Source organism: Echeneis naucrates, chromosome 19, assembly GCF_900963305.1.
Source record: "Echeneis naucrates chromosome 19, fEcheNa1.1, whole genome shotgun sequence".
In the NCBI taxonomy this organism is placed as follows: domain Eukaryota; kingdom Metazoa; phylum Chordata; class Actinopteri; order Carangiformes; family Echeneidae; genus Echeneis; species Echeneis naucrates.
The window spans coordinates 8798774-8818905 of record NC_042529.1 but is presented as its reverse complement, the minus strand read 5'-3'; the positions used below and the strand labels follow the sequence as shown (position 1 = coordinate 8818905).

The following is a 20132-nucleotide window of genomic DNA, read 5'->3' as shown; positions in this document are numbered from 1 at the left end:
CTGTCTTATTTCCTCTGTGACTGGTCTGCCCAGCAAGGTGCCCCATGTCTGATAAGGGAAAGAAGTTGGTCAGAAGAGCAGGGGGGGCAGCAGGGGTTGCACGCTGCTGCCGAAGTCTGCCACCTTCATCATTAGCATTAAAAAAAAGGTCCTCCTCATCGAGCTGACAACGAGGTTTGTACTGATGAAGAACATTTCAGCAGAAGAATAAGGTGCTGTGAGACTTTTGTCCTCTTCTCTCATCTTTGCAATCCTGTCTGGGGTGTTTGTTTTGTTTGTTTTTTTTTTTGTTGTTGCATTCAGTCTGGGCCTCACATCCAGCAGGAAGTGGGACGTTGGGGCTCATTGCAGGGGGTAGTAGTTTAAGATGCTGTCGGCATCTGAAGGTTTAGTTTCCAGGCGGATGGAAGGGAGCAGGGTGTGTTTGTACCTGCATTGCTGTGGTAGGTTAACACAAAAAGAGAATTTGTAAATGCTAAACTTACAAAACCAACTTCATTTGATAAGAGATTTTGGCATATTCTCATACCCTGTGGGTGTCCTATGTAGAAGTGCTGATGTGCTCCTTGCTGAGGTCCATGCTGGGGGTGCTGGGGCACTGACCCAGGACCCTGTTGAGGGGGAGGCTGCAACATCACTAACTGGGGTTGGCCGTGGCTCCCCGAGTGGTGGGGGCCTGACATGGCTCCCTGTACATGGGCCTGGGGGAGGCAATGAAATCGATACTCTTGAATTAAAAATACTTTTTTTTTTGTTACAAATACACTAAATGGCAGTGATGTAGAAAAAGTAACCATAAGCTGAAATGTGGAACCATACCTGTGCCAGTTGCCCTAGGGGGTATGTAGGTGGGAGTCCCTGGTGGCTGTGGATGCTGTAGCCCTGAATGGGGTAAGAGCCTTGTGGAGATGTGTGGCCTGGCGGCATGTTGGGTGGGGTGGGTGCAGGCAGGGGACCTGAGTGGTACAAGGACTGTGGCTGTGGGCCCGACTGGGCATTCTGAAGGGAAATCACAAAAAAATGTAGCCATCAGTGCCTCTGACCGTGGAGATGGATTCTTCAGAGGATGCTGCCATAAAGATGTTTCCTTCTGAGAAGCTGAAGGTTAGGACCTCAATCTTCTCCCAAATAATACATACAGTTTTCTACTCTCCGAGAACAAAAAGCCTAAATGATTGCAGCAGATGTATAAAAGTATTCAATGATGCCAGAATGGAGAGCTAATAAATTTGTCTGAATATTTCCAAGCCGTTCTATAGGGCATCTCACCTGTCCAGGGCTAGGTGCAGCGTGCTGGGGGGGGGGCTGGTTGCCTGTTGGGGTGCTGGAGGGCTGAGGCTGATGCACTGCACCTGAGTGGTGGGAGAAAGACTGCGGAGCTGCCGGGGGAGAGAGAGAGAGAAAAAAAAAAAAAAAGATAGTCAGTACAAGGGAAACACTTTTGAATCAGTCAATGAAAAAAATCAATAGTGACAGTGAAGACTTTCTACCAGTGAATATTTTGAACCCTCACCATAGATGCCCTGCTGTGGACCCTGTGGTCCATCTCCTTGTGCAGGGAACTGGGGGCCTCCTGGGGGTCCCAGGGCCTGTGGATGGGGACCTCCACCTTGCCCGATCATTCTGGCTCCACTTTGCAGCATTGAGTACATTGGCTAGCAGGAAAAAGAGCAAAAGGGGATCAAATGAAATGGTAAATGTACACTGGTGTACAAGCATCAGTGTCCTGACTATAAACCTTTTAACCTGGCTTAACCTATATGTATAATAGATAGATAGATTAAATACTAATGCTAGCTCTCTGCTAATCAAAAGGGGTCAAAGGTTAGATGCCCTACCTGTCCAGGGTAGGGTGTCATAGCCTGGATGACTTGCTGCTGGCCGTACTGCTGTGGGTTGTACTGAAGGTAGGACTGAGGGTAGGGGGACGCTACCAGTGGGGCCCCTGCTGCTGAAGCTGCAGCTTGCAGCATGGGTGGTGCTGAAGTACCATGGTCAGAGCGAGGAGCCACTACTGAGCCTGATGATGGCAAAACACAAAAAAAACATGAGCACATTAAAGAAATATCACAGCACTGTGGTGGCTCAAGTCCCTGTTGCATGACACCTCCATAACACACAATGACTGCATTAAACCTTAGAAATACAACACCAGGGGAAAAAAATATACTTCCATTACCTTTGGTCCTGGGGTATTTTCCCTGGTTGACTGTAGACATGGTATACTGGTACATTGGTGATGCCTGAATAATAATAAAAAAAGTTGGGAAATTAATCTGAGAAAAGCTTTTGTTCTCTTGGAGGAGAAAAGGAATAATGTGATGAAGGGAAAATGTGAGTTTCTCAAATATTAGTATTTACTGTTTAGAGAATGTCTCTAAATGGCTGGGTTTACCTTGTATAAATGTGCCTCTAAAAACACGTAGACAATTGAAACATTTTCTACAATAGCAAGAATGTGGTTGATAAGGGACATGTTCAAGTTTTTAAGCTTTCAAACCTGCACAGAATGAATCTGCGAGACGTAAGAGAGGTAGGGGGTGGTGTAGAGTGGTCCCTGTCCCCCTGGGTGAAGGACCACTGGGCTTGGGGGTGTTGGTCGAGGTGGGGTGGGCACAGTGTTGGGCTTTGTCTGTACAAAAAACACACAATCTCTTTACTTGTTGCCAGAGGTAATCTAGGTTTACTAGATGTACAACCCAAAGAGAATCCACACTGCAGCCATCAGTCAGAGGTAAATACATCAGCATGTCACCTAGCTTAATAGACAGGCTTGTTTTTCAATAAAATAATTATTAAAGTAACAACATAGTTCCAAAAGGTGACTATATAATATATGCTACAATAAGCAGTTGGATCAAATTTAGTTTTTAAAATACAGCACCCTCACGCAGACATTTTTCCCCTAGCTTGAGTATCCTGATTGTGTCCACAACAAGTATTTTTCAACAGAGAAAAGTGCTGCTCAACTTGCAACTCATGTTCAGTATCTCTTATGCCAACTATGACTCATTGATTGCAAAAGTTAAAGAGCCCTGATTTATGAATGGAATCAAAAGTGGTTTATGAACAGTTATTTTTTATTTTTAGCATCTCTATTTTTGGTTTCAGGCTTTTGCACAAAATGTGGGTCACAGGTTAACTTCATTTTACTACAGTTTTTCATCTGCATACCACATCTTTAATTAATATTGACAATACTCATGCTTAAGCCAAGTTTACAATATTCTCACTTTTCAAGGATTTAGCAGGAAAAGTTTGGCTTACCATAGGCATAGAAGTTTTATTATTGGGGTTGAACTCTTTAGCGTTGGGGTTTAAAGTTGATTTCTTGACTTGGCTAAAAGATAAAGAGAAAAATAATAAATTAACAAATGGCAATTAAATTTCACAACTAAGAAGCTTAAAATAGTTCCCAATCAGGATTTCTCGATACTTACTCTGCCACACCCTCCGTCCGCTCCGTCGTCTCAGTCCTGGCCTCCTCACTTCCTGGGGTCCGAGGTGGCTGTGGGGCAGCTGGTGACTGCCTGTCTGAAACAGGCACTGTGGTGGCAGCTGTTGTGGCTCCAGGTGTAGCTGTAGTATCCTTGGTGGGTTCTTCAGCAGGAGCTGGTGAAGGTTGAGGTTGGGGCTGTGAGGGGCTGGCAGCTGGCAGCTGAGGTTTGGAGTCTGAAGGGGGGTGAGCGTCTGGTGAGGGCTTGACTGTGCTGGCCTGGGCAGTCTCACTGACGGCAGGAGGAGTTGCTGCTGCTGGAGAGGTGGGAGAGCTTGAGCTGCCTCCACTTGGCTGGAGCTGGGGAAAAAGAGAAGCAGATAAGTACAGCTGCACCAAACGAGTAGTTGGAAGTGGGAGGGATGGATGTGATCACAAACACAGGAAGAGAAAAAATATTTATAATTAGTTTCAATATCAACTCATCTGTAGATTATTTTCTCATTAACCTTTTGATCTGCAGATCTCATAGTTTTCTGAAAATGCCTGTTAAAATACCCTAAAGCATGCGTCGATATCTTTTTGTAACTCCCTTTGTTCAAAACCCCCCAAAATAATCGATTTCCTTTCACACAGGACAAATAAAAATCCTCACTGTGGACAAGTTAGGACTCAAACAGCAATAATAAAAAAAAAAAAAAAAAAAAAAAAAGAATATATATATATATATTCCCCTCAAATCAGGGTCTTCATTTGGATACAACATCAATTTACTACAGCTTTAAATCTTGCTGCCAAATGTTGTGACTGTGCAAAAGAAATTTGATGAAGACAAATCAAATGTTGCAGAACATCTCCTTGCAATTATGTAAATGCATAATAATAAAAGTAAAGGTTTTAGGACATTTTCAGAAGCATCATGTCCAAATGGATCTTGACAGGATTCTCTTAAGAATGAGTGGGCCAATATATATTCAGCGTCATGTGATTACTGCTGATGATCACAAATTAACAGTGGTGTCTTAGGACATGGCCTCTTGATTGGTCACAGATTTTTTAATTTCACACTTCACTGAAAGATAACTGAACTCTTACCCTGAATTCCTTGCCAAATTTTCGCAGCTCTTCAATCTGTGACCTTTGCTGCACTGATGGAGCTGATGGGGGCACCAGAAGGAAAGGTAATGAACATGGGAAACTACAGTATATGTCTTTGCATGCCCTCAAAAACACATTGGTTATACAAGTAAGCATGACTTATTTACAGATGCTTTATGACTTGTTTGGCTAGTAACAATATGAAATCTTGCACACACACCTTTAATGCTCTTGCTTTCCTCTGTGTTGCTTGGGCTCTCAGCTGAACGTTCTTTTGCAGCTGCACCAAGAATCTCATTCACTGAAATACCAAAACAAACAGGAAGCTCATTAGTTGCAGCGCGTCATTAGATTCCACCTTCAACACGGTCACTCACTGCTATGAGGTGACTCATTGAAGCTCATGTCATTAAAGGATAGAAATGGTTTTGACTTTGATTTTATACTCAAACTTCAAAACAAGAACACAAAGCAAAAAAATGAGATAGTACCATCTACAGGGAAGAGAGGGGCAGGGCCAGACGTCTTCTGGGCAGGCAAGGAGACAGAAGATGTGTCTAAATAAGGTGTGTCTTGGGAAGAGCCTAATTTAGGAGAGCGTGTAGCTGAAAGGACACAATAGAGAAAAAGATCACACTTTAGTTTAAGCCAAAATTTATTAAAAATATATGATATTTCATTGCTATGGCAATTTGACTGCAGCTTATACCTGTGGATTGAGTATGTGAGTTTGGTGGGCGGGCTGTCCTGCTTGACTGTGGAGGTCTTTGGGCCTTGGGAGATGTTCTGGCAGAGACTGAAAAAATAAAAATAAAAATAAACAAAAACAGAAAAAATATCTGTTTCTCACCATTCATTGTATCCAAGCAGCATTGGCAGATGCTACAGATGTGACTACAATTTTTATTATAGCTTCACACACTCACCTCCATTCATCGGCCTGCCAGCTTCCGACAGTGAGTGTGGGAGCGAATGGGAATGAGAGACTGCGTGTCCATGTGGGGCAGGAGGACTGGCTGGGGAGGTGGCAGCAGAGGCTGGTGTAGTTGCCGGTACACCAGGTGACACAGGCGTGTACGGACTTGCGGGGCCAGAGCCCGGGCTTGGACTGGGGCTTCCCTGTGGGTGGTGGGGAGCGTAGGCTCCACCTCGGCCTGACAGAGGGCTGCTTCTGTCTGAGGGGGAGACGCCAGGTTGTGGCCCTGCAGCAGAAGGCAGTGAGGGTCTGGGGGAAGAGGAGGATGGAGGGGTGGAGCGATAACCACCACTTAGGCGGTTATGGGGTGGAGGCCCACCAGGACCCCTCTCTGCTCGCTCTCGTTCCCGATTCATCTCTCGCTGGCGCTGAGGTAATGGAATGTACTTGCCCTCCCTGGACAAGATTGAAAATGCATCATGCACAAGAACAAGGGCTGTTTTGTTTTTATGAGGTACTAAAAGCAAATGTCTTAAGTGGAAACTGTACCATGGATGGTAGAAAAAACATCACTTGTATAGTGGGCAGTGTGACACACAGTCACACAAATGAGAAGGGTGCTTACTAACACGAACACCATGAGATCTCCCGCCTGACAAACGCTTCAAGTGTCCCCTCTCACCTGTTACTAGCCCCAGGGCTGTCTCGGCCCCTTTCGCGGTCTCTGTCACGAGGACTTTCACGGCCCCTTTCCCGATCATTGCCTTCCCGTACCACAGCACTGTACTTGTCTTCTTCACTTTTGCCCTCATCATTTTCCAGGTTGACACGATGGCGATACTGGGGGCTTGACTCGATCTCACTGGCCAAGCGAGCAGCGCGCGCCTCCCTCTGCCGATACACTTCGGAGTTGCCTCTTTCCAGTGGCACACTATGCAACAAGAAAGGAATGTTGGAATAAGAAAGAAAATGTAGAAGGTCCGAAACCTTTAAAACATTTGATAGAGCCAAAAGCTTCTTCTAAATGTAAATCTGGGCAAGCTTTCAGGTTTTTAGTCTACGTGATACATGATGCAATTCAAGTAAATCTCCCTCTTCCTTGATCATCTCTGCCAAAGATATTATGTAATCACCTCAGCTGTTGGCTTATTTTGTAGTCAGCATGAAAATTACTGAAACAATCTGAACCAAATTTGATCAGGGGATGGACCCATTAAAAATTATGGGCTTTTTTCCCCCCTTGTCTCTGTTGTGTGTTGTTCAACTTGGATGAGCCGAGCACATTTTTTTGTTAAAACTGTCGTGAAATCAGCAGCGGTGATGCAATAGTTGGTTATGATGAAAGCCTTCGAAACAATGATAAAACTGAAAACTGTTTCGGTTTTGATCCTTAAACCAGCAACCAAGTTAAAGTCTTAACAATAAAATACAATGCTGCTATCTGGATGCATTATGTATAACATGTCAAGGCTGTGACTGCTTATATTTATCCAATAATCTATACCCTTTGTTAACCACAAACAACAAGCATTAATATACAATTATTTCTTGGTCTACACATCAAACACAGATTAACAACATCACAAAATTACATGATGCATTTATCTCTTGAGGGAAACTCACGTATACATGGAGAGGCTGGAATCATATGTTGATGTGATTCCATATTTGACTTCATTGTAACGAAACATCTCATTGGCATCCCAGCCATTGGACTGAAGGGAAAAGGAGAGAGCAATTGGATGGAAAAATAATTAGTGCTTTAAAACAAGCTTAATGGTGCAAAATCAATATGCTCAATAAAAGGCTACCTGTGTTGAGGGCACGTAGTAGAAAGCGTTTATTATTATACTATCTAAATTGCACTTATAATCGGCCGGTTAGCTGGTGGTTCTGTGTATAAGAAAGAGAGCAACTCACGGCATCATTTTCCAGATCGTAACTTTCTCCATTGCTGTCTCCTCCCTCCCATCTCTGCAAAACCTTCTCCTTGTGTTCTCCATTGACACGAGTAGAACTGATTGCTGTGTCTGTGAAGGTGTCTAGACATGAAAGACAACGATATTAGCCAGCACAAGATGAAAGGCTCTAAAAATGTAACTTTGGGCAAAAATTGTCTGCAGGCTGTAAAATATTGAATTACATAATCATTTGTTTATTTTCAGTGTGTTCTTTCTTATTTTCTCTCCTAAAACAAAGAGTTGCATTCAGGACAGTCAATGCTGACAAACCAAGATACTTATTATTTAAAAATGTTTTTTTAACCAATATGTATATAAAAAACTGGTTCTCAAAAAAAATCAAGGAATTGTTTAAACTGGGCCAAATTTCTCTTGTTTAGTTTTACAAAGGACACAGGCCTGTGTTTATTACCTTCTTCCACCTTTACCCAACCCCCCAAGCACTTATTTGTTTGTACCTCTAGTAGCATAGTTGAGGTCAACATCTTTGCAGATCATTGTCACCAGGTCTGAGGGACTGAAGATCATAGTGTCAGTGATGTCCTCTCTCCGTGGTGGAGCTGACGTGGATCCCTCCTCCTCACTGCGTTTATGTACAGCATCCACAGCCAATTCACACTAGAAAAATTATTTTGAGAAGAAAAATTTGAGGACTGTGTGACTTTAATTAACCTGAGAAAAGACCATATCTTATCTTGAGGCATTTATTATAACCTGACAATTGGAATATATGTATTGCTTCCTTAAATTGGTATGCATGTTTGCTCAACATGACGTTCTTACCCGAGAACTTAGAGTCTTGAATATTCCTTCAAATACACTGCCATTCTTCACTCTTATGTCACAGGTGGAACCCTGAAAGAGATAAATGGTATTAATAAAATGATGTTCATGAAAGTCAGTCAAAACTAAATTAATGGGCAGCTTTGACAAAATGATGTACAACCTGCATCCTGCCAAACAAAAGTAACATTTTCCTCAAGCCAAATCAAAGAAATTTAACCAGAAACTTTTAGTAGCTATGTTACATTTATTTCTAAAAATCATGGTAGGAGTTGGTGCATACTGTTAAACAAGTAATCACAGTCCAAGAAGGACACTATCAAAAATCCAAATGACTCACCACAACAGCTGTGAGGAAATGAAGCATTCTGGCATTGTTGTAAACACCCTCAAAAACCTTCAGACAGAAACATCAAAAAGCATCCCTCAAGACATATCAGAAAATTCCAGAAATTCACGACATTAATGTTGTCACATGGTTACATTTGAAAAGATTAAGTTTGGATTGTGAATTAATAACAGTGACATTAATCACAAATAAAATCAGCCATTACACAAGTACCTGAGGCCCCATTAACACAGGAGACCCAATCTGTATACTACACCCTGAACAAGTTTGACCCATATTCTGAAATTGCTACAGACTTTTAGATGTTTATTTGTTATTGCCACTGTTCAAAAAATATTTGGTTTGAGAATTCTGATACAGATTTTTTTTTATTAATCAGAATTTTTTTATTAGCAACGCTTGTAATCACAGGAGGACCCATGTCCATGTAGTTTCAAGAGTGATCACTTAAGGATCATACTTATTTTTAAGTAAAGTATGGGGTCTCAAAGGTGATGATCTAAACCAGAGCAGGATACTTACAGGAGACGACTGGAATGATGGCTTTGCAGAACTTCGATTCCTGTGTGAAACAGTTAAAACAGATGTCAGCTTGGAAGCGAAAGGAGTACAACTTGTTTTCAAAGCTTGTTCAGGTAGTGTTACATTCCACAATGGTCATATACAATTACGGATAAACTAAACTAACAAGCTTCGAAAGCTGGTCTCCAATTAAAATTCATTCTATCTCCTAATTTGACATGTCAGCCGTATTTAAGTGCATGCCATTCATTCAAGAAATGAAAACACAAAGTTTCACATATAAATAAGCATCTCAGGTGAGAAAAGGAAACTGCAATATACATTCACACACACACAAAGAGGTTAAAGTCAGCCTGAACACTAAATACACCAATATGATGCATGTTCACATGGGATGGTACCACTGACACTGGGACAATGGGACTGAGTTCACAAACACACATTCATCTTCAACATCTAAACCGCACATAAACTTGTGCTAGCAAGTCATTTGATATTTCTTTATGGAGCTCGTTTAGGCTACAAGGACGTGTTGCTGTAATTGTAATAATTTTCTGATACTGACAGGCCAGATAAACTCTGTATCGCTTTTGTGTTGACTTGCTTTCCCCAGAATTTTGCCCCACCTCATTATTTCTACCCACGGTCTAATCTGTGCATTCTGATTGGTTGATAGAGAGTGCCAATCTAACTAAAACTCATTTCATTGGACCAGAGAGCCGTCCTATAAACGGGGCACGCCCACTGACACACAGCGCTTTAACCGGTAGGCCTCTGATACAGGACAATCCCCGGACTGTCCTGGCGGCCCACCCGCTCTCTTACCTTCCGGCCGGTGTCCTGCTGCCGCTGTTGATGCCGCTGACTGGGGAAGACATACCGGCGGGGCCCGAAGTTCCGTTTGATGCTTTTCTCCCGCCCGAGCCGGGTTGCTGCTGTTGTTTCAGCATTGCGAAGCACAACGCTTAGACAGTATCGAGTGTAAACTAACTTATAAACACTGATACGTCCCGATGTGAAGTTTCTTTAGCAGTGAACTATCTTTACCAGTTTCACCTGTCCTTAGGAGAGCAGAGCCGGTGTAACCTCAATAACACCGGCTATTGTAGCTAATCTCACCAAGTCAATATCAGTCGCTTGTGGCCTATAATGTGAAGGCAAAACACCTCGGTAATTAAATTAAATTCAGCATTTAACTCAACAGATTAAGACCCGGACTGCCTACTTTGTAACCACAATGCGCGTGTCTACGCGAGCGACTAAAAGACGACACGAGTTTCCGTATAATTATTTAGCAATGGCTGGCTAACTTAGCATTAGCTTTGATCCTCAAGCTCACTTCGGGCGCTCTCCCTCCGGGATTTACTTTCTTCTCTCTGTCGAGTCGCCTTAACTCCGGCACCGCTGACCTCCCCGTTAAAAATTAAGGTCTTAGTGTCGCTGTCAGTTGCCTTAGAAAGTTTGATTTGCTCAGGTTTCTTACTGAAAACCTGCAGCGGTCGGTCAACACCACCTCTCGGTAGGTTCACTTGACTCAATCCGCGCGCGGCTGAGTGGGAACCGGCTGGAAGGGGGAGGGGGCGTTGACGTGCGCGTGCGCTTTTTGACCTACTGGCTAGCGCGCGTACGTGGACCAACGCGTGTGCGGGGTCAATATCTGATCGAGCCCGATTTATGTCTCATATAAAGATTGAATGGTATCTGCTGCACACGTGGCACTCACCAAACAACACACCGAATTTGTTTTATTCGGGAATACCACCTGGATATTTATTGAGTCCACTTTTTCACGTGTATGTTTCTATCGAAGCTACTTTATATATTTTCTCCTTTATTTGTAAATTAATGAATAAACTTATGATGAGATCAGCTATAGACCCCACAGAGCAGAAAAAAATCTGAGTGCGCCTGTAATGCGGCTATTACGGTAGAAAGCTTAGGACAGTATGGCCGCCTCCGTAAACAGCATTTGTTTTGCATAGAAGGACTATTGGAATCCAAACGATCCAAATCTTTCTTTAAATTAAATATTCCTCCACTAGAAGCCTGAACATTAAAGGGAAGATCATATTAATCGTCTGATCAGCAATCGGTATGTATCTTGAATTCCTAGAGTTATTATCGTTATCGCAATCTACGTGCGTTTAAAGGAAGTATATTTGGGTGTTGGTGCCTGAGAAATTGAATATCAATCTTATGGATAAATGGATGGAACTGATATTTATGTATTGCTTTATAGATCTGGTGGATCAACAGTTACTACATAAACAGAAATGATAAGTCACTGTGCATACGTTTTCATAACAAAAAAACATGAAACTAATCATTTACAGAACTTTCAGTTTTTAATGTTTTGTTTTTGTAAATGAAAGATGTGATAAACTCAAGCAATGCTTAGAAAGGATCACCTCGTCACCTCATTAGTTTATTGTTTTTCTCTCTGATCAAAAATCACTGTGCTTAAATTTCTGACCATGTAAACTCTACTTCCACAGCTTTGCATTTCACATGTTGGCAAAGAAGACGCCCCTCCTGCAGAGTTTCCGGTCCCTGGTTTTCAGACATGCCAGTCACCTCAGCAGACAGCAGTATGATGTCATCGTGGTGGGTGGGGGTCACGCAGGCACTGAGGCAGCAGCAGCAGCAGCCAGAGTGGGAGCTGAGACACTTCTGGTGACACAGAAGAAAAACACTATTGGTGAGAAAAGGCGCTCTGTTAAAAAGGGGTGTTACAAAAATCTTTCTTTCCATCTTCGTGCAAAAGATGGTTTTGTAATTTGCCATTGATTTTAGTGTGAACAAGTGGATGAGAAGATAAATCGACACTTTACCTTTAATTTTTCATCATCTTGTCATTCCTCTCTCGCATTCCCACAGGTGCCCTGTCCTGTAATCCATCTCTTGGTGGAATTGGGAAGGGCCAGCTTGTAAAGGAGGTAGATGCTCTAGATGGACTCTGCGGTCGAGCAGGAGACTGGGCCGGGATCCATTTCTCCATCCTAAATCGTAGCAAAGGCCCCGCTGTGTGGGGCCCAAGGGCCCAGCTAGATCGCCAACGCTACCGTGAATTCATTCAGGTGTCACATGTACAGTTTTCAAAAAGCCTTCATGGTTTTGAGTGTTTGGCATAACAGATTTTTTTGAGTTAAAAATGTCATGAGCTGTCTGTGTGTCTGCCTGCTGTTTCTCGTTCAGTCCGAGTTGCTGTCCACTCCCAGGCTGACGGTGTTGGAAGGCTCTGTGGAAGAGCTGCTGGTAACAGAACCAAACCCTGAAGAGCCTGGACAACACAGAGTTAAAGGGATATGTTTAGGTAGGAGGCATAGTACACCGAATGAACTTTCACTGTGGTCAGTAAAATGCACCTTTATGTAAAAAAAAAAAAAAGGAACAAAGAAAGTCACACAAATGCTCACTGTTTTATTTAATATATCTTTATTGAGTTTTCATATTGTAGTTATCATGACATCATAAACTTGATCAATTAATCCTTTGATGATAACATCATACTTTTTTCAACATATTTCCCAGCTAATGGAAACCATCCAATCTCAGCCAGCTCTGTGGTTCTTACCACTGGGACTTTCTTGTCTGGCTCCCTCTTCGTGGGCCAGACCACATCTCCTGGGGGCCGGATTGGAGATGCTCCATCGAGTCCTGGGCTGTCCCAGACGCTGAGGGAGAGGCTGGGGCTGAGGACAGGCAGACTGAGGACTGGTACTCCTCCCAGGATTGTAAAGGACTCAGTAGACCTCAGTGAGGCTCAGCTTCATCCTCCTGACAGCCATCCAACTCCATTCAGCTTCCTCAATACACACACACATTGCAAGGTGAAGTCCACTTCTTTTACTTTACTGATGAATTTATTGTTCAATCCAAAAATTGTTAGAGTTCATTTGGTTAACTGAATGATTTAAGATTTTTAGCTCTAGTATCAAGGGAAAATCTTTGCAATTTCAAGTGTGAATATGCAGTGTGTTTCTTTTGTTAACCAAGGACAACCATACTATGATATATGAAGCAGAAGTGTCCTCTCTAATTAATTAATGCTTTATTTGAATTAAAACACTCTTAAGCCTGAAGAGCAGCTGCCATGCTACCTAACCTTTACCACTCCTGGTGTGGAAAGAGTGGTTAGAGAGAGTCTTCATCTCAACTGTCACATACAGCAAGACGCCAAGGGTCCCAGGTAAACACACAGACACACACTATACGAATGTTAGACATTGACTTAGGATGTTCTCAGACTCAAAAGATGTTGTCTCTCTCAGATACTGCCCCTCCATTGAGTCACGAGTGCTGCGTTTCCCAGGCCGGAGGCACCAGGTGTGGCTGGAGCCTGAGGGGATGGCCTCTGACCTTTTGTACCCACAGGGTCTATCCATGACCATGCCCCCTGACGTTCAGCTCCGCCTCATCAGAGAAATCCCCGCCATGCATAGAGCAGAGATCCACACACCTGGTAAACCAATGGAATCTTGTTTAATCTACTGGTGATTTATATGAGACCGATGATAGTTACTGTATGATCTGACAGCTAAACATCCCAGTGGGTGTTTTTTGGGCATTTTCCAGGTTATGGCGTGCAGTATGATTTTGTGTGTCCCACTCAGCTAAGCCCTGCCCTGCAGGTGAAAAGCACTCAAGGTCTTTTTCTCGCTGGTCAAATCAATGGAACGACAGGTTACGAGGAGGCTGCAGCACAGGTAGCTCCATATTCAGTTGTGTGGTCTCGTAGTCATTTATGTCCGTTTGTGTAAGCTGCAAAAGCAACTGACTAATCATAGCTCAGTAGATGGGACCGAGAATGTAGACATATTGTCATTCACACTCACAGACAGTAAAGATCATAATTGCAGAAAATTATTCAAACATTTTCTGTCTACACAGGGGCTGTGGGCGGGGGTGAACGCAGCCCGCTGGGCACTCTCCATGCCTCTAGTTGCGTTGTCTCGCACAGAGAGTTATATTGGAGTTCTCATTGATGACCTTGTTAGTCGAGGCATTACAGAGCCTTACCGAATGTTCACCAGCCGGGCTGAGTATCGAACCTCTCTCAGGCCAGACAACGCTGACCTTCGGCTCACTCTGAAAGGTACACACGGTTTTCAAATAACGCACAACATCTCCTTTCCTTAAACTATCAACACATTATAAACATATAAAGGTGTTGAGTGAAATTTATATCATAATATTGGATCTTGACTGTGTATCTATTAAACTCTTTGCATAGTTGCAGTTAAAAAAAAATGTTTGTTTAAAAATAAACCCCTTAAGAAAAACTATGATGCTAATTATGTTCCAATTGAATAAATTATTAGTTAAATATAGCATTAAATTTGCATTGTGCACAGTAAATCCATGTATTTCTCTGATTTTCACACAATCTGAATGTAAGACAACCTGTAGAGTCCCCAGGATTGTTGTTGTTTTTGCCATTTCAAAAACGTTCCCATATATTAGGGTTTGAGGAGGTGGGATGTGTGTCCTCCTTGCGCTACCAAAAGGCTGTGAGAGTGAGGGACAAGCTGCAGGAGGCACTGGCAGCCCTGGAGGCTATCGCTCTGTCCTCTGCCAAATGGAGAAAAAAGCTGCCTGGCATCCATATGAGTGAGAACAAAAACAAGATTTTGACGTGAGTGACAATGTGTGGTGATGGATCATGTCTTACATCCTGCTAATATTTGGCTTTTCATTTCTAGTTTCTGTCCAGAGTTCAGTGGCTCAGCTGAGGCTCCTGATTGTTGTGTGGCTTCTCTTTTCAGTGGTATGGAACTGCTGGAGTACAATGATGCATCCTTTGAAATGTTGGCATCTGTCTTCCCAGACTGCCTTTCACCTTACATCGAATTTGCACAAAGGCTCAATATTGAAGGTAAAAACTGATTTTGCTATTTGCAAGCAATACATCTTACCTTGATGGGCTTTAGGAATTAATACCTCTGATATATTCACTTTTACAGGTGTCTATTGTTTATTTGTCCTTTGTCATTATCTTTAGATGCTCCATCTTAATAAAGCCTTTAAGCTGTTATAGCATAGAGCTTAATTCTCTCTCAGTAAAACAATTCTCTTCTCTGCCACATAGCTGTGTACAAGTCTCACTGTGACCTCCAGAAGAAAGAGATTGAGCGAGTACAGAAAGAAGAGAACATGTGTCTGTCACCAGATTTGGACTATTTTTCCCTGCCAATTTCACTATCTGAGGAAGTCCGAGAGATTTTGGACAGAGTTCGACCCAGCACTGTGAGTCTGACCATTAAGAGAATATTGTATATAATTATACAAATATAATTTACATTTTGTTCTCCTAGCAAAGGATCTATATTTATATATATTTATAATTTATTACATGTATAATTTATAATTTATTAAATTATCTGTTGTTTTGGTTGTTAGCTCTAACCCTAGGGTGATGTTACGTATCAATAAGTTCATGTAAATCTAATACTATGCTTTATCCTTCAGTTGGGTGCTGCTTCACGTTTACAAGGTATAACTCCTGCTGCAGTCATCAATCTCCTCCACTACGTCAAGTACACAGGCCAAAAGGAAAGAGGAATACACAGAAACCAACCCAACCAAAAAGAGCAGGGAGAGGAACAGAGATGTGTATGAAACACATATTTGTCAAATGACTCAAACTGTTATTAAAAAAAAGAAAGTATTTATTCCTACAAATGTACAAAACAAAAATGTACTGTACAAAAACGTTGAGCAAAAGAAATTCTTTGTACATTCCTTTTGAGTTCATTTATCCAAAACCTCTACACAAAAATGTCTAACTCCCTCTGTTACACCCTGTATCCAGCTACATTGTGAAGAATTCTAATCCTGTTAGCAACATGACTGTGAACATTAAACTCAATGTGACCTTCTCAGTGTCACTGCTGTTAACAATAATGTGTCCATCCAGTTCAGCAGTGCCTCTGGTGAAGAAACCAAAAGGAAACTTCCAGTCAGCCTGGGGCAAGCCCCTCGGCGGTTCTGGGTAAAGTGTAGCGTCAGCAAATGTCACAGAGGTGGTTAGAGCAAGTGGGGAAGAGACAGGACACTGAAGAGGGAAGGGGAGAGAATTCAGACAATTTTTTTGATGCAAAAAATAAAAAAAAATAAAATAAAAAGGTGTCACACAAGAGATAAGAATCTTTACATTTGTTGAGCTTACCTTAATTTTTTTACATTTGAAAAGGTATTTGGCCCCCAAGATGAAGCTCTGGGGAAAGTCTAAGAGACCCTGATGAGCCCATAACACTTGGATAGAAAGGGAGATGGGAAGAGTGCAGCCTGATTCACATGTTTCCTGTTTATAGTGGATAACAGAAAAATTATAGTCACTCGGAGAGTCAATGGATATGCTTTGTTAATATTCAAAGAATTACATTTTCTTGCTTGAATACTTTATAGCTATACCTCCAGGCTAACAGGGCAACTCTGGGTGATGACTCTTGCCCAGTGCATCTGGTAACCGGAGTTCATGGCGATCTCATCAGGAGTAGCCAGTCCTTGTAAGATTCCATAAATCTGGGACTGCAGCTCTGAACAGTCACTAGATGGGGATCTAGACAGCACATGGAGATATTGAAATTACTTCTCAACAACAGAAGAAAAGTCTACTCTTCTTGTGTAAAGCATAACAAACAAAGATAATACTGGCAAAGCAAAATACTGCAACATCACCTGAATTTGCAGCCAGTGATGGCATTGTACGTGAAGAGGATGGGCATTCGTCTGCTGGAGTCAGAGGAACATTCTCCACTTGGTGACACACTAAGTGTGGTCAGCTAAGCCACTGTCAAGGAACCATGATGCATGATTGAACTTCAAAAGAGCAGGATAAATAACAATTTCACTGAACAAGTTAAGGAGGAGGAGTTCATGACATATTTGATGAGGATACAGCTGTCACATTTCCATCAAAGCGACCGATAACAGGAAATCCAACTATGAGTCCAAGATCATGGGTCAGTCCTTCTGGGGTGGGCCTGGGTGTTGCCAGCTGCAAGATACAGATCATATTAATGTCAATGTTTGAATCCATATTACAATATTCTGTCAATCGCTCTCATTGGATACCTGGAATTGCACAGAGTGTGTCTGTGACAGAAATTCATTTGGGTCCACGTCAGCTAAGATTATGTTCACAGTTGCATATGTGAGTTCTCCTCTCCCTGTGTATCCTATGATATACTCCACCTAAAAGTGAGAAAGTCAGGCAAAGCAGAGTTGAGTTTGCTGTTTGCTTATGAACTTAAATGAATGTGATTTAAGACGTTGGTGTGGCTACTTGCCTTTTTGACCACATTGACACAGGAGCTGTTTTGTTTACTTGGCCCAGGCCACTCAGACAGTGGAGTAACTGGGATCTGAAACCAAAGTTCATACAGTGTCATTTACTTTCTATGACAATACATCCCATTTTGGTATTCATCATTGAATCAAAGTTTCCTTTTCAAATGTACATACTGTACCCTTACATAAAAAATTTACATTCACTAAAAAGCCACTAAACAAGTTTTTCTGTGCCAAATACAGTTTTCATGCAGTAGATACGTAAGTTTGGTTTCATTCATAGGAATTTTTGTCTTATGACGTAAGAGGGAGAACCTGCTGATGTTGTGGACTGGTGATTTATCAACTTGCACAGAGACATGTGAAGTACAAAGTAAGCATTTGCTAATGTCATGACTTACCAGAAAGTCTGACACTTCTGCTTTCTCTCCCACCGGAATCTAATAAGAAAAAAACTATGCCCTTAAGCTTATTCTCTCCAGTAACTATCAACACAAAATCATTAATGCAGGCAGGTATGCTTACCTTGATCAGATTTAAGTCAGAAAAGTATGAATCTGCCATGAGAGTCGGGTCTGTGGTGCAGGACTCGGGGGTCAACATGCGTGTACAAGACATGGATACAGACCTCAAGAACTCTACAAATAGAGAAACGAGGTAATGAGATCAATGTAGCTGATATATGTGTGACATGAACTTTGCTACTCCGCTGTTAATTTTTACACACATACTGGGAACTTACTTGCAGGGTTGCGACTAATACAGAGTGCAGAAGCAACCCCTGGAGACGGTTGACGAAGCAGACCCCGCACAGATGAGCTGGAGAAATATGTCTTAATAACATCATCAACCTACAAAAAGACAGAGGGTTAACTGCATTTAATTTTTTAAAATATGCATTGCCTAGTTGAGTTTTACTAGCTAATTAACTTCAGAAGTTAATGGTTTTTCATGTCTGCAATACGCTGCAAAGAAATCATCGGTTACCCTGTAGAAAGGTCTGCCATGTCTGATGCTTGTAGGTTCTGGTGCCAAGAAGCGATATGAATCTCCTAATGCTGGATACTGAGATAAAGCTTGGAGAGCCTGGGGTGTTTTATCTGTTGGAGAAAATGCACATTTTTATCAGGATTAATGGTAGATGTTTATGTTGAATATTGATGCATTTTAAAGTTTTAACAATCACTTATTCCCCTAATGAAAGAGTTGATCAGTGAGAACTATTTAAGGCCTAGTTATACTGAGTCTATTAATTAATCTTGTAGTGATTTAAGACAGAGAGTGATAGTGACTTATTGTGATTCACCTTGAGACCGAACACAAAACAAGGAGTCAGTCACAGTGATAAGAGATGAATCCACGTTAGCCTGGAACATCAGCCATTTTTCAATGCAAACTCCTGATCTGTGAAATAACAGTTTTTTACGTTTAAATGCTAAAATTGTGCACTTTATGCACCATAAGTTTAGTACAAGTGCACAAAACTTACATTGCCACTTTCTGTGGGCATTCAGTGAAAACTGTCGTCAAGTTAGCAACGCCACAGTCAACTGTGTCACAACAGCAGCCAATGTCACAGAAACCAGGGGTCAAATCACACACACACTCTGGAAAACAATGCAAAAGATTTGTTAGTATATGGGTGTGAAATTTGAAAATATTTAAGGTTTACTGAATTAACAAGAACAGACAAGGAATTTACAATTTATATTTGTGTTTCTCATTGTGATGTTCATTCAAAATTTGTTATCTGGCAATCGCCATAATGTTAGGTTGAGACTGTATATTTAATGCATTGTATCTTAATCAAAACAGTCAGGCCAGATAAATTATTCTACAGATATCTAGAAACTATACTACTACTCATCTTCCATTCTAACCTCTTCTGCTAATATTTACTGGTGCATATTTAGAACTAACAGGTTGCAATCACTATGTGTTCTGTATGTTTCGTTTATATTTTCCATGGCATCTTCTTTTCTCCTGTCCTTGTTCTCTCTCCGTCCCTCTGCCGAGCTTGGAGGGATATGCTGGGTCTTTTTAATCACAGAGCTCTACAAAGAGTTTGGTCTAGACCTGGTCAAAGTGTAAAGTGCCTTGATGCAACTTTGTTATGATTTGCCGCGATAGAAATAAATTCGAGTTGATTTGATTTAGAAACTAATGATCGGAACTATGTTGGATCATAGAGCTGATCTGAAACCTTTTACCAAAGCACTGGAAGGCTTTACAGCAGCAGAATAAAAAACAATGATAGCCAGGATTAAGTGTTTACCCTGGACGGTGGCCGCAGGGGGACCATCGGTGGGCTCGGTGGGCTCGGTGGGAGCCTCGGACGGATCTGTGGTCCACAAACTGGTGCTGTCCGCGGCCTCAGTACCGCCCGGAGGCGCGGTCGGGGTCGGGGAGCTGAAAGGCTCCGCATTTGTCGGGCCGGGACTGGCGGTTGTAGAAACCCCTGATTCTGTGGCCGTGTTGGCAAAATGTGTACACAAGGCGATCGATATATAAATTGAACAACACCACCTGCTGGAGGTCATCTCCTCAGAGAGACATGATGGACGTTACGGCGTCAAGTTTAGCCTATTAGCTCGATAGCTAACAGGAAAAGCTAGAGAAAAGCTGATTCCTCGAACTATACGCGTGGAAAATTAACACCCATTAATGCATAAAACAAAAATGATTAAAAAAAAAAACACTACTATGAAATTCAAGTTTTTCAGTGTATTATTCAGCTGAACATGTCGGACACAAACAGTGGAGGACAAGCTTTAC

The 20132-nt window shown here is 42.0% G+C and overlaps 3 protein-coding genes across 3 annotated transcripts; 1 reads left to right on the top strand and 2 right to left on the bottom strand.

Moving 5' to 3' along the window:
• Positions 1-220: 220 nt before the first annotated feature.
• LOC115060254 (ataxin-2-like protein) lies at positions 221-10603 on the bottom strand. The gene is made up of 23 exons (XM_029528129.1): positions 9891-10603; positions 9066-9105; positions 8535-8591; positions 8195-8266; positions 7870-8029; positions 7371-7492; positions 7074-7165; positions 6133-6381; positions 5461-5906; positions 5244-5330; positions 5026-5139; positions 4755-4835; positions 4532-4593; positions 3441-3796; positions 3268-3340; positions 2501-2632; positions 2180-2243; positions 1839-2020; positions 1514-1655; positions 1270-1379; positions 820-999; positions 530-701; positions 221-438 (listed from the first exon to the last, which is right to left on the bottom strand). The coding sequence occupies exons 1-23, from the start codon at positions 10013-10015 to the stop codon at positions 389-391; spliced, it is 3168 nt and encodes a 1055-aa protein (XP_029383989.1). The 5' UTR covers positions 10016-10603; the 3' UTR covers positions 221-388.
• A 418-nt stretch (positions 10604-11021) lies between these two features.
• Positions 11022-16196, top strand: mto1 (mitochondrial tRNA translation optimization 1). The gene is made up of 13 exons (XM_029528161.1): positions 11022-11157; positions 11561-11763; positions 11943-12142; positions 12261-12378; positions 12597-12895; positions 13142-13254; positions 13337-13527; positions 13641-13771; positions 13956-14160; positions 14529-14700; positions 14831-14940; positions 15154-15311; positions 15534-16196. Exons 2-13 carry the CDS (start codon positions 11574-11576, stop codon positions 15681-15683), a joined length of 2037 nt encoding a protein of 678 aa, XP_029384021.1. The 5' UTR covers positions 11022-11157; positions 11561-11573; the 3' UTR covers positions 15684-16196.
• On the bottom strand, positions 15725-20092 carry LOC115060286 (tectonic-3). The gene is made up of 14 exons (XM_029528162.1): positions 19633-20092; positions 18847-18964; positions 18664-18761; positions 18345-18457; positions 18100-18208; positions 17883-17995; positions 17759-17797; positions 17357-17431; positions 17142-17261; positions 16966-17064; positions 16746-16849; positions 16479-16626; positions 16234-16368; positions 15725-16119 (listed from the first exon to the last, which is right to left on the bottom strand). Exons 1-14 carry the CDS (start codon positions 19895-19897, stop codon positions 15877-15879), a joined length of 1779 nt encoding a protein of 592 aa, XP_029384022.1. The 5' UTR covers positions 19898-20092; the 3' UTR covers positions 15725-15876.
• Between the last annotated feature and the right edge of the window lie 40 nt (positions 20093-20132).

What these genes read in the sequence shown, in the direction of transcription:
- LOC115060254 (XM_029528129.1), bottom strand. Translation starts at nt 10,015, where the DNA reads ATGCTGAAACAACAGCAGCAACCCGGCTCGGGCGGGAGAAAAGCATCA. An exon ending in ATAAAACTTCTATGCCTATG is followed by an intron (nt 2,633 to 3,267) that starts GTAAGCCAAACT and finishes TTTTTTGTACAG; the next exon opens with ACAAAGCCCAACACTGTGCC. An exon ending in TGACACCCTACCCTGGACAG is followed by an intron (nt 1,656 to 1,838) that starts GTAGGGCATCTA and finishes TTTTCCTGCTAG; the next exon opens with CCAATGTACTCAATGCTGCA.
- mto1 (XM_029528161.1), top strand. Translation starts at nt 11,574, where the DNA reads ATGTTGGCAAAGAAGACGCCCCTCCTGCAGAGTTTCCGGTCCCTGGTT. An exon ending in CAAGACGCCAAGGGTCCCAG is followed by an intron (nt 13,255 to 13,336) that starts GTAAACACACAG and finishes TGTCTCTCTCAG; the next exon opens with ATACTGCCCCTCCATTGAGT. An exon ending in CCTTCGGCTCACTCTGAAAG is followed by an intron (nt 14,161 to 14,528) that starts GTACACACGGTT and finishes CCCATATATTAG; the next exon opens with GGTTTGAGGAGGTGGGATGT.
- LOC115060286 (XM_029528162.1), bottom strand. Translation starts at nt 19,897, where the DNA reads ATGACCTCCAGCAGGTGGTGTTGTTCAATTTATATATCGATCGCCTTG. An exon ending in CCCTGCGGCCACCGTCCAGG is followed by an intron (nt 18,965 to 19,632) that starts GTAAACACTTAA and finishes ATTGTTTTCCAG; the next exon opens with AGTGTGTGTGTGATTTGACC. An exon ending in GTTGCCCTGTTAGCCTGGAG is followed by an intron (nt 16,369 to 16,478) that starts GTATAGCTATAA and finishes CACTATAAACAG; the next exon opens with GAAACATGTGAATCAGGCTG.